Here is a 13,931-nt window from a genome sequence, read left to right as displayed (position 1 = left end):
AAAAAAAAAAAAAAAAAAAAGAAAGAAAGAAAGAAAGAAAGGTCCATGCATAATTTTCGTGATATCTGTCCCCACACAAGTAAACAAAAACGTCTTCATATAATCTGCATGTGGGCTGCAGGTTGGACACACCTGGAAAATACACAATGGGAAAGTCTAACATGTTTAACTGGAGTCCCTCAGGGAGAGAAGGAAGGTGAGGACAGAATAATATCTGAATAGTTAATGAAACTTCTCATTCTGATGGAAGAAATTTACAGATGAGGAAACTGACATTTGCTCTGTACTTGAAAAAGAGAAATTAGGTTGCAACAGTTTATGGAGAAGGCCCCGGAATTCAGGCTCTATAAAGCCCACTATAACCCTGATGCTACTCAGGTAAATATTTTTAAAAGAATGAATGAATGAATGAACGAATGTCCAGCATCTGTAAATGCAGGGTCACTTTTTGCTGCGTGAATAGTAGATTAAATAGTCTTTAAGAAGAAAAGCACAACTAGACAAAAAGGTAGTCACTTCCTAACGCTAACAGGTTTAATTCACCAGAAAGATGAAAAAGTTCTACATTTATACATACTTAATAGTAAAACTATTGAATTAAATTAATGCAATTGGTCAAATTAATGGAACAGAGGAGAAAAAAGATCCTGATTACCTCAGTAGATGAAAGAAAAAAGGCACTTTACAAAATTTAATTTCTATGCATGAGAAAGACACTTAACAAATAAGAAATGGAATTCCTTAGCTTGATTAAAGAAACAAAAAACAGCCACAGCAAATATTACACCTAATGGTGGAAAGTGCAAAACAATATAAAGAAAGATTAAATTAGAATCTAAATAAATGTGGAGATATACCTGAAGGACTTGATACTATAAACAGGTTAATCTTCCCCAAATTGACCTATAAATTTAAAATCCTAACCGTTAAGTATATGGGATATCAAGTGAAACTACATACTCTTTAACCCAACAGTTCCACTCCCTGATATCCAAGAGAAATGTGTGTATACAGATTTTACAAGAAAAGGTACACGCTGCTTCATGTCAGGCAGTGCCTATGGCTCAAAGGAGTAGGGTGCCGGCCCCATATGCCAGAGGTGGTGGGCTCAAACCCAGCCCCGGCCAAAAACTGCAAAAAAAAGTTCATGTCAGCCACATGTGTAACAGGTTAAAACAAAGTCCATCGACAGCAGGATGGATACGTGTGTAGGGATCCGTGTGTACTCCGCCTCGTGCAACCACACGGGTGGGTCTCAGGAAAGCAGAGTTGAGCAACAGAAGACTGACAGGGAAGAGTGCATGCTGTGTGATTCCATCTACGTCAAGTTCAGGAACTGGCAAAGCTACACAGAAGTGTTCAGGGGCGTCCTCTGAACTGCACAGCTGTAAACAAAACCCAAAGCCTGATTTCTGTGCCAGCTGGATCTCCCAGCAGAGGGTAGAGTAGGACCGGGAGGAGTCACTGGGAGTTTCTGGGTCCCAGACACAGTCTCTTTCTTGCTCCAGGTGGTGGTTTTATGGATGATTTTTAATTGTCTTTGTTAATTTGCACATTTATGTTTTATCCATGTATTCATGTATATTATATTTCATGATAAAAACAGTTTAATAATATAGGAGTGATAAACCTTTTTTTCCCAGCTTCTAAAAAAAACAATCCAAATTTTCTTCCAGGAGACAGGTTTTTTTTTATTTCTATTTAATTTTTTCATTTTTATTGACAAATCTTGGAGTCCACCATTCTATAGCATTCTATAGCTGTGGTTGGGACATTGAGACAACCTTTTTAAAAATTATTATTGTCAAATTTGGGGTTTTGCAAATTAAAGAAAGGTTAACTTTGTAAAAGCTACATGGTCCATTTGTCTAGGTTGTTTCCAATGAAAATGTAATGGATTCTGTCTCCTCCCTGGAAAGAGTCAAGACTGCATTCTTTGCTCTGATGGGCCATAAAAATACAGAGCTTCCCACGTAAAGGCAGCACGCGTCCTTGTGTGTCACGTGGGAGATGCTGATTTATTCTACACCTGAAATGCAACCAGAATTAACCTGCATTATTGCTTTCCCAGTAGAGATAAAAAGGTCAGCACATCAGAGGACGCCTATGGGCAGACAAAGTGACCCTAGGCCTCAGCCCTAAGCTCAGAGCCATGTCCTCGTGTCCCCCTCCCCTCGCACAGAAGGCCACAGAGCCCAGCACAGGCAAACCACCCCCTCCCAACTTGCTCCTTTACTAGGGCTCTGCCTCTGCAGCCTCGCCCAACCCCCCAACTGCCCTCCCCAGGTTTCTTACAGAGAAGGGACTTGGGACAGGGAATGGACACAGAGTCTGGAGCCTTTAAATGCCTTCTTAATATACCCAAGTCTCAGTTTGCTTATCCATAAAAGGGGGCTGATAATGCCTGCTTCAAAGGCTGATTATGAGAATTTGAAAGGATTTATGGAGAAAGGCTGGAACATAGCACACAGCAAGTACTTAATAAATGCTAGCTATTACCTCCAGGTAAAAGTTGGAAAACTTGGTGTGGCTCTCAGCAAGTGTTATCTGTTGTTACTTTTATTCTAGGAACAGAGGACTAGGGGAGAGAGCTGGGAATGACTCCCTCTGGACAGAGGCAACTTTGTCCTGGTTTGTCTGCAGGTTAAGCAGGAGGAGGGTGGTCTTGGCAGGTGACCCAGTAGGGACAGAGTACAGAGCGTCAGGGGAGACACAGGACTAACTGTGGGCCCAGGTGCTACGCAGGGGAGGGGAGGCTTGCAGAGTAAGGTAGAGTTCAGGTAAGGCAGGGATGTGGCCAGGTGTGAAGATGTACTGGTGAAGGTGTGCTGAGACTGAGTCGATGGAATGAATCCTTCCAGAACACCCTGGACACGCCCAGCCTTGGGAAGTCTTTTGTTCCTCATCACAGGAATCAAACTGTTCCCCCATAAGTACCACAGACAGGCGATTTTGAAGGGGTAATGACTGCAGAGTAAACCTGCTCAGGTTTGGTGTTCCAGTGAGCACAGTGAGCTTGGGTCTCTTAAAGACAGGAAGTGGGGAGGGCCAAGGGTCAGCAGCACAGGCAGACTGAATAGAGAGCAAAGTAACCTGCACAAGTCTCAGGGTAGCAAAGAGAGATTTTATTTTGGAAGAACAAAGAGAAAGTTTAAGAGCATTTCCAAAGAGAGCTGGAAGTGGGTCCTTCTCATGGAGGAGCAGAGGAGGGAGAGAGAGAGATACAAAGACAGAGACAGAGTCTCACAGGCCTGCAGGGTATAAATACTCTGCTGGAAATTGGCTGCAAGTCCTTCATTGGCCTCTCTGTGCCTCCAGGCAGTATTGCCCTTCCTATTAGTCTTTGATTCTATCTATTAGTCATTGGTTACCAGGTTACTTGATACCCATATTCCTTTGGGTCCTCCAGACTCTCTTGTTCAGCAGGCCAGGTTTTCCTCCCAACCTCCTCCCGATCCCCTTTCTCAGTATCCCTTCCTAACAGACACGTGAAACAAGGCCAGCCCATGGTAATCAAGTCCAGCTTAGATCAGCCAACCATAGCATGGATGTAGAAAATAAATCTGGTATTTTCAACCACCAGCTTTTGAAGTGTTTTGTTACACAGTGGGTTTATGGTCATAGCTACATGGTACAAGTACAGTCAAAACTCTAGTAGAAACTAATTTTTTTTTAATGCAGTTTTTCGCTGGGGCTAGGTTTGAACCTGCCACCTCAAGCATATGGGGCCAGCGCCCTACCCCTTTGAGCCACAGGTGGCGCCCAGAAACTAATGTTTCTAGGTGTTTTGTCCTGGCAGCATTCACAGGTTCACTCTGCACGTGTCAAGCACCTACCACAGGCAAAGCTCTATGCCAGGGACAGTGCAGTGGATGAGGGAGGTGTGGCCCTGGACCGGAGAGAGTTCCTGCCCAGTAGTGGGTTTGACACTGCACAGTGCTCACTATAGGCTGTGACAGTCTCATGACGGGGAGGACAGAAGCCCTAGGTAGACCAATCTGTGAAAGGTCAGAGAAAGGCTCCCTGAAGAAGTGACATGTTAGATAAGACCCAAAGAATGAGAATTGTGGCTGGCTGGGCAAAGCCGAGGGAATGATAGGAAGAGAGTTTTAGACAGTGGAAGAACATGTGCAAAGGCACTGGGGTAAAGGTACCAGGGCACCTTTGGGGAACTGAGAGATGTCTGGGGTTAATTGGAAGGCAGAGCAAATGACATGACTCCAGAGAGGTGACAAGTGGGCCAGTCTGTGCAGGCCTCACGGGTTAGGTCAGGTGGAACCTATGGATCAAGATGAGTAGGTCTGTGGATAAGGCTGTGTGGTGTCTTGGGCCATGTTAGGTGAGACTTGAGGGGCAGCTTGGATGGGAGCTTCATGAGTTAGGCCAGGAAGGGCTTGTGGCCAGGTTACAGGGAGTTTGTGGATAGGCCAGATGGATAGCCCTGGATAGACTCAGCTAGATAGGTGGTCATTGTAGGCCAGATTAAGGACATGTTGGACTTTGTTCTGAGAGCTGTGGGTGGTATTTTGGGTGTTAAGAGAGTTCTTTCGTGTGGTCAAGAACTTACAAAGCAAGTAGCCAATGATTCCTGGGTCGGAGAGGTTAGATGACGGGACTAGGCCACACCACTGGAATGGAGATGGGCCTACTACTTGATCTGTCTTATTCATGAATTATTCTTCAGTCCTTTGCACCTCTTTGCAGGGATGTGAGGTCGTTGTGAAAATTACTAAAAGGAAAGAGAGGTAGTATGCGATGCCACAAGGGCACTGCCGAGTTTCACTTCTGCAAATAGAATGTTATTTAATTATCCCAATAGTTAAATTAAAATAAAAAGATGAAAACTGACCCTGGGGAAAGGACACCCTAACTTAATAAATGGTGCTTGGAAAATTAGTTAACCATATTCAGAAGAATGAAATGGAATTCCTCTCTCTCACAATATTAACTCAGATAGATTAAAGACTTAAATGTAAGACCTGAAACCATAAAAATTCTAGAAGAAAATCTAGGAAAAACTCTTCCAAACATTGGCTAAAGCAAAGAATTTATGATTAAGACCCCTAAATCAAATACAACAAAAAGCAAAATAAATAAATGAAAATTAAACTAAAAGCTTCTGCACAACAAAAGAAATAATCAATAAATACATAACTTAAAGAGTGGGAGAAAATATCTGCTAACTAAGTATATGACAAAGGACTAATATAAAAGAGAATTGACAAGGAACACAAATAACTCAGCAAGAAAAAATCAAATAGTCCTGTTAAGAAGTAGGCGAATGACATGAACAGATATTTTTCAAAAGATAAACAGCCAACAAGCATATGAAAAATTGCTCAACATAATGTTACCATTAGAGAGATGCAGATTAAAACCACAATGAGCTACCACCTGGAGAATGGAGACTATTAAAGAGTCAAAAAAATGTGGGCATGGATACGGTGAAAAAGGAACATTCATACACGTTGGTGGGAATGCAGATTAGTACAACCTGTATGGAAAACAGTATGGAGATTTCCCAAAGAATGAAAAGTAGATCCAGCAATCCCACTACACAAAGGAAAAGAGATCATTATAAAATTATAAAACGTTACCTGCATGTCTACGCTTTTTGCAGCACAATTCACAATAGCAAAGATAGGAAATCAACCTAAGTGTCCATCAACTGTTGAGTGGATAAAAAAATGTAATATATAGAACCTCCATAGTTGACCACCTCCTTTAGTTAACCTAATTTTCATAGACCAGACATACACCATATGCATGTACCAGCACAGGAGGCCTGGTTCCTTATGCTGACCTCCTCAGGATGTTGACCAGTTTGTTACAGTCCCTTGGGTGGTCAACTTACAGATGTTCTACTGTGTATACCATGAAATGCTACTCAGCCAGCACAAAAAAAAAAAATGTCTTTTTCAGCAACTTGGATGGAATTGGAGGCCATTATCCTAAGTATCTTAAGAAAGGAAAATCAAATACCTCAAGTTCGAACTTACAAGTGAGAGCTAAGCTGTGTGTATACATCATCATACAGAGCAAACTAGTGGTCGCTGGAGATGCCAGAGGGGGGCTTGAGAGGGGGGCAAGGGATAAAAACTTATCTAACAGGTACAAAGTACACTATTCAGGTGATAGGTGCACTAAAAGCTTAGACTTCCGCATTATATAATATATACACACAACACAACTGTGCTTGCACCCCCTAAATCTATTGAAATACAGAAATAAATAAAAAGCCATGTTCTGGCTCAGTGCCCATAGTTTAGTGGTTAGGGTGCTGGCCACATATACTGAGCCTGCTAAACAACAATGACAATGACCAAAAAAATAGCCGGACAGTGTGGTAGGCACCTGTAGTCCCAGCTACTTGGGAGGTTGAGGCAAGAGAATCACTTAAGCCCAAGAGTTTGAGGTTGCTGTGAACTATGACTCTATGGCACTCTACCGGGGGTAATAACATAGTGAGACTCTGTCTCAAAATAAATAAATAAATAAAATAAAAATAAAAATAAATAAATAAAAAGCCATGTTCCCTTAGCCTGCTACTATAAAGGCATATCCCAGAATATCCCAGATGATTTTTCTCAGTCTCTGCCTCCATGGTGATGCTTTATCTTCTTTTAACCCTAATAAAGGGCTGTGGAAATTCACTCACCCTCTGTGGCACCTGTGGACACCTGCTTTCCAGATGTGTAGGCACATGGCACCTGTCTTCTATTATTTCTTTCTTAGGATGGGCTTCAAACAGATTACTACCCAGAAAATCAGTGTTTTCATGTTTCTTCAAGAACTAATTTACACTAGTCTTTGGAAATTTACTGTTTTTCTCTGTAACAGGCAGAATAATGGCATCCCAAAGGTGTCTGGATCTTCTAAGTATGTAAGTTACAGGGGCAGAGAGACTTCGCAGATGGGATTGAGTGAAGCATCCTGAGAAGGAGGAGGGTCACCCTGGGTGACCCAAGTAGGCCCAGTGACCTTACAGAGTCCTTGTATGTGAAAAAGGGAAGAGAAGGGTCAGAGCCAGAGAAGTAGGGGATGTGATGAAGACAGAGGCAGGAGTGACACCACTGCTGGCTTTGAAGATGGAAAGAAGAGCCATGAGTAAGGAATATGGGAGGCCTCTAGAAGCTGGAAGAGTCAAGGAAATTGTTTTTCCCCCCAGAGCCTCCCAAAGGAACCAGCCTTGCTGACACCTTCATTTAAGCCCAGGTAACCCAAAACAGTCATCGCCTCCGGAGCTGTGACTTAATGACTTTGTGTTACTTTAAACAACTAAGCTGTAGGACAGCAATAGGAAACCAATGCATTATCCTCAGAATGCCAGTAATTTAGTTAATTGATATATTAACTGATCGATTGACTCATTTACCTATCAATATTGATTCCCTCTCAGCAAGGACTGCACATTCCACCTCATTGCCCAGCAAATCACTACTGCCCACCTGAGTGTAGGCATACGGAGCCTGGCTCTGAGCTGACTCTTCCCCACTGAGTGACCTTGAACAAACTGCAGTAAATAGTTCGTTTTGTCCAAAGGAAAGGAAAATCAAATTTCCTTTCCTTTCTGGCCTCTACCCTTGGCACCTGGGAGGTGACCTACCTGTAAGCCCCTGGAATTTTTGGCCTAATTGGAGAATCTCTGCTCAGTTGGGGGCCTTGAGCCATGCAGATAGTGATACTAACAATGTGATTGGTAGTGGAGGTCCTAGGAAATATCATATCACCTTGACCTTAGAAGGGCTGGGGTCTCAGGGCAGTTGTACAGGTGGTCAGTCACACAGATATGGCTGAACCCCCATAACAACCCTGGACCTCAAGGCTTGGGTGAGCTTCCTCTGGGTGCCTTGCCATCCATCACTGGCAGGATGAGTTAGCACTGTCCCCAAGTCTGGTGGCAGAGGGCAGCTGAATGCTCTGTGCAAGGAGCTCTCCTGGACCCTGCCCGCTCTGCCTCTTCTCTTGGCTGATTTTAATCCATATCATTTGCTGTAACCCACCCTGGCCACAGATATGACAGCTGTCAGTGCATTCTGTGAGTCTTTCTGGTAACTTAAAGGCCCTGAGGGTGGTCTTGGGCGCTGCTCTCCGACACTGCATGGTGTCTGTTGTTATCATCACTGTGTTCTTCAGGAACAGAGTTCCATTTTTTCTCATCTTTTTCTCAGCCCTGACTTCCTAAGAAAGGCTGCAGCTGGGAAGCCTCAGCATGAAAAGCCTGCAATTTTACCACCATCTCCCAGGAGCCTTTTAAGAGAAACAAACATGAAATCCAAACAGACAGGAAGGTCTGTGTGGCCCCTGGAACATGGTGAGAGCAAACTGGGCCCGAGCCCTGTCATTGTCAGGATGACTCCGGCTCTCTGTGGGACACCAAGCCACAGAGCTTGTGTAGTTCACTAGCATCCATCTCAGTCAAACCTTGAATTTACTGTTTGTTTAAAGGCCAAGAGATGGTGGGAATTTAGAAAAAGGTGCTTTTCTCTGCAGGCCAGAGAACCATTAGGTGGCAATCAAATTTATCTCAACTCCACTGTGACTGCAATATCACAATCAGTGTCAGGCCCAAAGAAAGAGTGAAATTATGCCCCTCTGTGACTGGGCCTGGGTGACAGTCAGCCAGACAGCAAAGCAAGCTGCCCTGTGAGCACACCCCTGTGTGCAGGTGACGATGATAATAAAACCTTTTGAGTGTCCACTATGTCCCTGACACCCTTCTTTACGCTTTACAGGGTGACTCTATTTAAACCTCCTACTACCCCCACTTCAGCAGTGGAGGAGTTGGGGATGTTGGCCATCCAGGCAGACCCAAATCTCCGGCTTTCTCAGCACTCTAGTGGCACCACCCTCATCCAGGCCCCGAGGTCTCCTGCATGGGCTGCTACAATGCCTCCTGCCAGGGCTCCCTGCCTCCACCTGTGCCCCACAGTCTGGTCTCCCCATGGCAACCACAGGGATCTTTGTAAAACATGAAGCAAGTCCCTTCTCTACTCAGAACACGCCAGTGATTTCATATCATACTCAGAAGTAAATGTAAACATCTTGGGATGGTCTGCACACCCTCCAAGAGGAGGATCTCTGGCCCCACACCCACCTGTCTGCCCCTCCCTCCTGGCTGCCTGGCTGCCTCACACTGGCCTTCTTGCTGCACCTGCCTCTGGAGCTTTATGAAAACCAGCACTCTCATGGAGGGGTTTGCAGCACAGTTCCAGGGGCTGAGAGCTCTGTGCTGCACAAGGTGGTGCAGTGACACTTGTTCCATGAACGAATGAATGAAGAAACTCTCCTGAAGTCACTGGCTAGCCGGTCAGTAATTTCATGCTCAGGACCCTAGACCCAGATCCGGGCACACCCCCTGGGCTCTATGCCTCCTACTGACCACGCTCCAGTGGGGCAGGGGAGAGGCTTCTGGAGCACCCCCATGCTCCAGGGCTCGGCCCTGCCCTCCTGTGCTTTGTGCTGCCATGAAGGTAAAGGAGCTCCCCACCTCCATTCCACAGAGGAAGAAACTGGGGCTCAGAGCAGGGCAGGCTCTTGTCCGGGACTCCCAGCTAGGAGGGCACAGCCAGCAGTGACAGACTGTAATTGCCTCCTTTTGGAATATCAGGTAAAGCTGTTTCCAATAACCACAAGCAATGATTTCCAAATTAAGGAATGTAAAATAAATCCAGCTAGCTGCAACTTACGGCTTTGAAATTATAAAGCAAATCCAAAGCCACACCTCTGGACTAATTCTGGGAGGCAAGCTGGCGTGGGCCTTGACTACCTCCCTTAGAAACACTCACGCTGGCACAGGGAATCACACAGCCACTTTGCCCCAACAATCTCCCACACAGCATGTGTCCACGCACCTCCTGAAATGTCACCCCTCAGTCCCACCTGACAGTGTCCTCCAACAGAAGGTAGAAGAGGTGTCCCAAGCTCTCATGGGCCCAGCAACTATACCACACACAGAAAAACTAAGTACATGACATCCTAAGGACGTGGCTGGGACAGATGAGGCTGTGGTCACTTCAGCATCTTTGACAAACCTTTACTGAAACTGACATATTTAGGGACACCCACTGAGGCTGGGCCGCACTTGCCTACACATGGCTCCATTTCTTCCCCGTGGCACTAATTGCTAGGGCTTTCATCATTGCTGTGTGAAGGAGGAAAGGGAAATTTTGTTGGTCAAGATCTCGGAGCTGAATACTAGCTTAAGGCAGAAATGTTGGAAACTGATAGAAATTGTCCCCTGCAGAGGTGAGCCCATGTGTCTACTAGGACGCTTGGAGGTGAGAGTACCGAGTACCTGGGAATGGAAGGTGCTCAGATAGGGCCCTAGCCAACCTCCTTGGTCTCTGCTGGGGACACAGAGGAGTGTGGCCCATCTGGGTACCCAACCAGTGAGTGCTGGGGCAGGGGCTGCGCCTGCATCTGTGGTCCCTGGCCAGGAGGATGTCAGAGAAAGTGAGGATCTCACCTGCTGCTCCCAGCGAGGCCACATACCTGGCAGAGTGCAGCTGCAGCTTCAGTGGTCCTGATGTTCTCCTCTAGCTCCAGGTCCCACAGTCTCAGCCTGTGCCTCTCCAGAACCTCGTGAAAAGCCTGTGAGGAAAACAGGAGATGAGTCTAGCAGAAAAGTGCAGGGCTTTTTCTTTTTTCCAGAAAATTCTCCCCACTTGACCTAGTACTCTTAGATTAGAAAGATGTTTTTCTCTGTATTTCACATAAGGAAACTGAGTCATGAGCTGTCACGACTGTGGCCAGGACCAGCAAAGTTGATTGCCAGCAAATCAATTTTTGTTCAACCCAGTATGAGTAGGGGCCGCTGGGCCACTCTTCATCTCTCTGTCCTGGCCACCAGCCCTCTAGTTGTCATTTTCTGACACAAGCTGAGGATCCCAGCAGGGTGTCATCAGAGGCCCCACATAGCCAAAGGGACATGGTGTGGCAGGGCAGGAGGACAGAGGTGCAGATCCCTGCTCAATAAGGGGCTGGGGCATCAGATGGGTCTTTAAGAATGAGGAACGGTCCCTGAAGGGAGGTGGGAGCCAGGCTGGAGGAGCAGCAGCAGCAAGACAGAAGGGCAGGACCCGGCCAGGCAATGGGAGAGGGAGGGCAGGGAGCAGGAATGGATGGGAGGCCCCGAACGTGCCAGAGAGCTTGTTGCCCATCAGCCCACCTGCCCACTCACACTGTCATTCCTGCATTCATTCACTTGTTCCTCCCTTCATTCATCCCACCCTGCCTGCGTCCTGCACTTCCAGGACAGCAGTGTGTGCCCTGTGTTGAGGCCCTGGGACACAGGGGTTATTCTCGCATCTTGTCCCCCTCTACACTCCCACTGAGCAATGTGATGATAAGCACAGGGGCCCAGAAATCTCACAGTAACAACAAGCTGATAATCTTCCTCATTTCAAATGTGTCTTTTCAAACACAGAAACAGCCACCTCCCACCCTTGTGGCAGACAGAAGCCCTGAGCCAGAAAGGTGCTCCCTGGGGTGGGGGCGGCTAGACCAGGGATCTAGAAGCCTCTGCTCTGTTGGCTTTCTAAAGGGGTGTTGCTACCACTACCAGGAGGGCTCCCAGGCTGTGCTCTGGGCGGAGGCTAGACCCAGACACAGTCTCACTGTTGCCTGGCAGAGCTGAGATGCACCAGGCAGGTGCTAACGCAGGGCAGGACCCACAGAAACAGTCCAGCTAGGGCTACGTGGTCTCACTGTATCCTAACTACACTGTGATGTAGGCACTGTCTCACTCATTTCACAGATGAGAAAGCTGAGGGCCAGGACGCTATGCCACGTGCCCAAGGTCACTTGCTATTCAGCAGCAGAGTCAGCACCTGACCCAGATATGGCTGGGCCCAGTGGTCAGCACTTAGCTCCCATGGAAGAAGGTCACTGATAAGCAGTCCCTCCCCTGTCCCCAGACCGTCACTGGGGAAAACACACAGAGCAAAAGAGTTCTGTTCTCTCCCTCTGGGTCATTCCAGCCTGTGCTGGCACTGCCTGATCCTCTTCCCTTGAGGAGGGTGACATTTTGCTTCCTGTCCTTCTGCAGGTCACCTTTGCCTACTCCCAGGCAAGACCACAGGCATCTTCCAGCCTGGCCACCTCCTGGTCCTGCCTACTCAATCCCAAGTGCAGGGCTGAGACTGCCCCCTCCTACAGGCCTTGTAGCTGACCCACGAGGGGGCTATCTCTGTGTGTGAGTCTGCCTTACTCTTGGGGGTACGCTAGTCCCATCTGGCCCCTACAACACTGCCTTTGCACCATGGCAGGGGGTTGCCCTCTGTGGAGCCCCTGCTGGGTGCTGGTGCTCGGCCAGGCCCTCTCTGTGATTTTCCCACCTCCTCTTCCTGGCAGCCCTGTTAGAGCAGTGTGATTCTCACCACTACCTTGCAGACCAGGAAGCCGGGGGTCAAGGTGAAGAGACTGGGCTGTGGCTACTCAGCTAACACTTGGATGGCAGGGAGCCAACCTCATGTCTGATGGATGCCTCTGGCGTCCTGGGTACAGTGACAGAGACTGAGCCACTACCCGGCCACCATCCTCTGTGTGCCCTGGAACTGGGGGTGTGCATCACCTTGAGGAACTCCTCTGGGTCGGTGGGCAGCTGAGTCTCAGAGAGGAAGCTTCTCTGCTTCTCTTTTTGGGCCAGTGTGAGCTTTGCTGTCCCCTCAGCCTGGTGAGCCACAGACTCCTGGACCAGCTCTTTGCCTCGCTGGACAAACTCTGAAATGGAAATAAGAAGAAGTGACTCTCCCAGCAAGACTTTCAGTGGGGACCCTCATGTGTTCTTCTGCCCCGGGGGTGAGGACACTGGCACTGGCTACAGGGATGATGCCTGCCCTACCAGTGACAGCCCTAGGTTCCTCCTGTGGGTCCCAGTAACAGTGTGACCCTGACTAAGTCCTGACACCCTCTAAGATGATCCCTGCCCCACCCATGTCCTGGGGTTGGCCTCAGGGCAGGCGCTTGTGGGGACACTCAGGCAGCTTAACCACAATGGGCTCTGGTTCTTGCCTACGAACCCCCTTCAGCAGGGCCACATGACTCTGGCAGAACCAGGGGCTGCTTCAGAGTGACACAGGTCACTTCTGGCCTTTTCTACATTAATTTCTAGTGGGAGAAAAGGAAACACTTCTACACTGCTGGTGGGACTGCAAATTAATACGTCCCTTTTGGAAAGTCTGGAAAACACTTAGAGAGCTAAAAATAGACCTGCCATTTGATCCTATAATTCCTCCGCTAGGTATATATCCAGAAGACCAAAAATCACGCTACAATAAAGATATTTGTACCAGAATCTTCATTGCAGCCCAATTCATAATTGCTAGGTCATGGAAGAAGCCCAAGTGCCCATCAACCCATGAATGGATCAATAAATTATGGTATATGTACACCATGGAATACTATGCAGCCCTAAAGAAAGATGGAGACTTTACCTCCTTCATATTTACATGGATAGAGCTGGAAAATGTTCTTCTTAGCAAAGTATCTCAAGAATGTAAGATTAAATATCCAACGTACTCACCCTACTATGAAACTAATCTATAGCTATCGTAGGAAAACTATAACCCCAATTTTAGCCCAAGAATACAGGGAAAGGGGAAAGGGAGGGGACGGGAGGGCGGAAGATGGGTGGAGGGAGGGTGATTGGTGGGATCACGCCTATGACTTATCCTATAAGGGTACATGTGAATCTTACTAAATGTAGAATATAAATGTCTTAATACAACAACTAAGAAAATGACATGAAGGCTATGTTGACCAGTTGGATGAAAGTATTCCAAATTGTATACAGTAACAACCCACTGTAGACCATGAAAGTATTAATGTACACAGCTATGACTTAATAAAAAAAAATTCCTAGTGGGAGGCCGTCCACTGCCCCTCTGACTGTTCCTTGGCCTGAATCCCTGGTGAGAACAGGGAGGAGG

The 13,931-nt window shown here is 47.0% G+C and overlaps 1 protein-coding gene across 2 annotated transcripts in view; it reads right to left on the bottom strand.

Annotated features, from left to right (window-relative positions):
* Positions 1-13,931, bottom strand: part of EVC (EvC ciliary complex subunit 1) — a 77,076-nt gene that overhangs the window by 34,033 nt on the left and 29,112 nt on the right. For both annotated transcript variants that reach the window (XM_012811637.2, XM_003800191.3), the window contains exons 10-11: positions 12,575-12,723; positions 10,495-10,593 (exon numbers count right to left, since the gene is read on the bottom strand). In XM_012811637.2, the coding sequence (XP_012667091.1) occupies positions 10,495-10,593; positions 12,575-12,723 (248 nt within the window). The remainder of the gene's footprint in view (positions 1-10,494; positions 10,594-12,574; positions 12,724-13,931) is intronic.

The sequence above is a fragment of the Otolemur garnettii genome, unplaced genomic scaffold (assembly GCF_000181295.1).
Source record: "Otolemur garnettii isolate 467f Iridium unplaced genomic scaffold, OtoGar3 scaffold00171, whole genome shotgun sequence".
Lineage (NCBI taxonomy): Eukaryota > Metazoa > Chordata > Mammalia > Primates > Galagidae > Otolemur > Otolemur garnettii.
The sequence above is the reverse complement of the archived record's forward strand: the minus strand, read 5'-3'. Positions and strand labels throughout refer to the sequence as shown.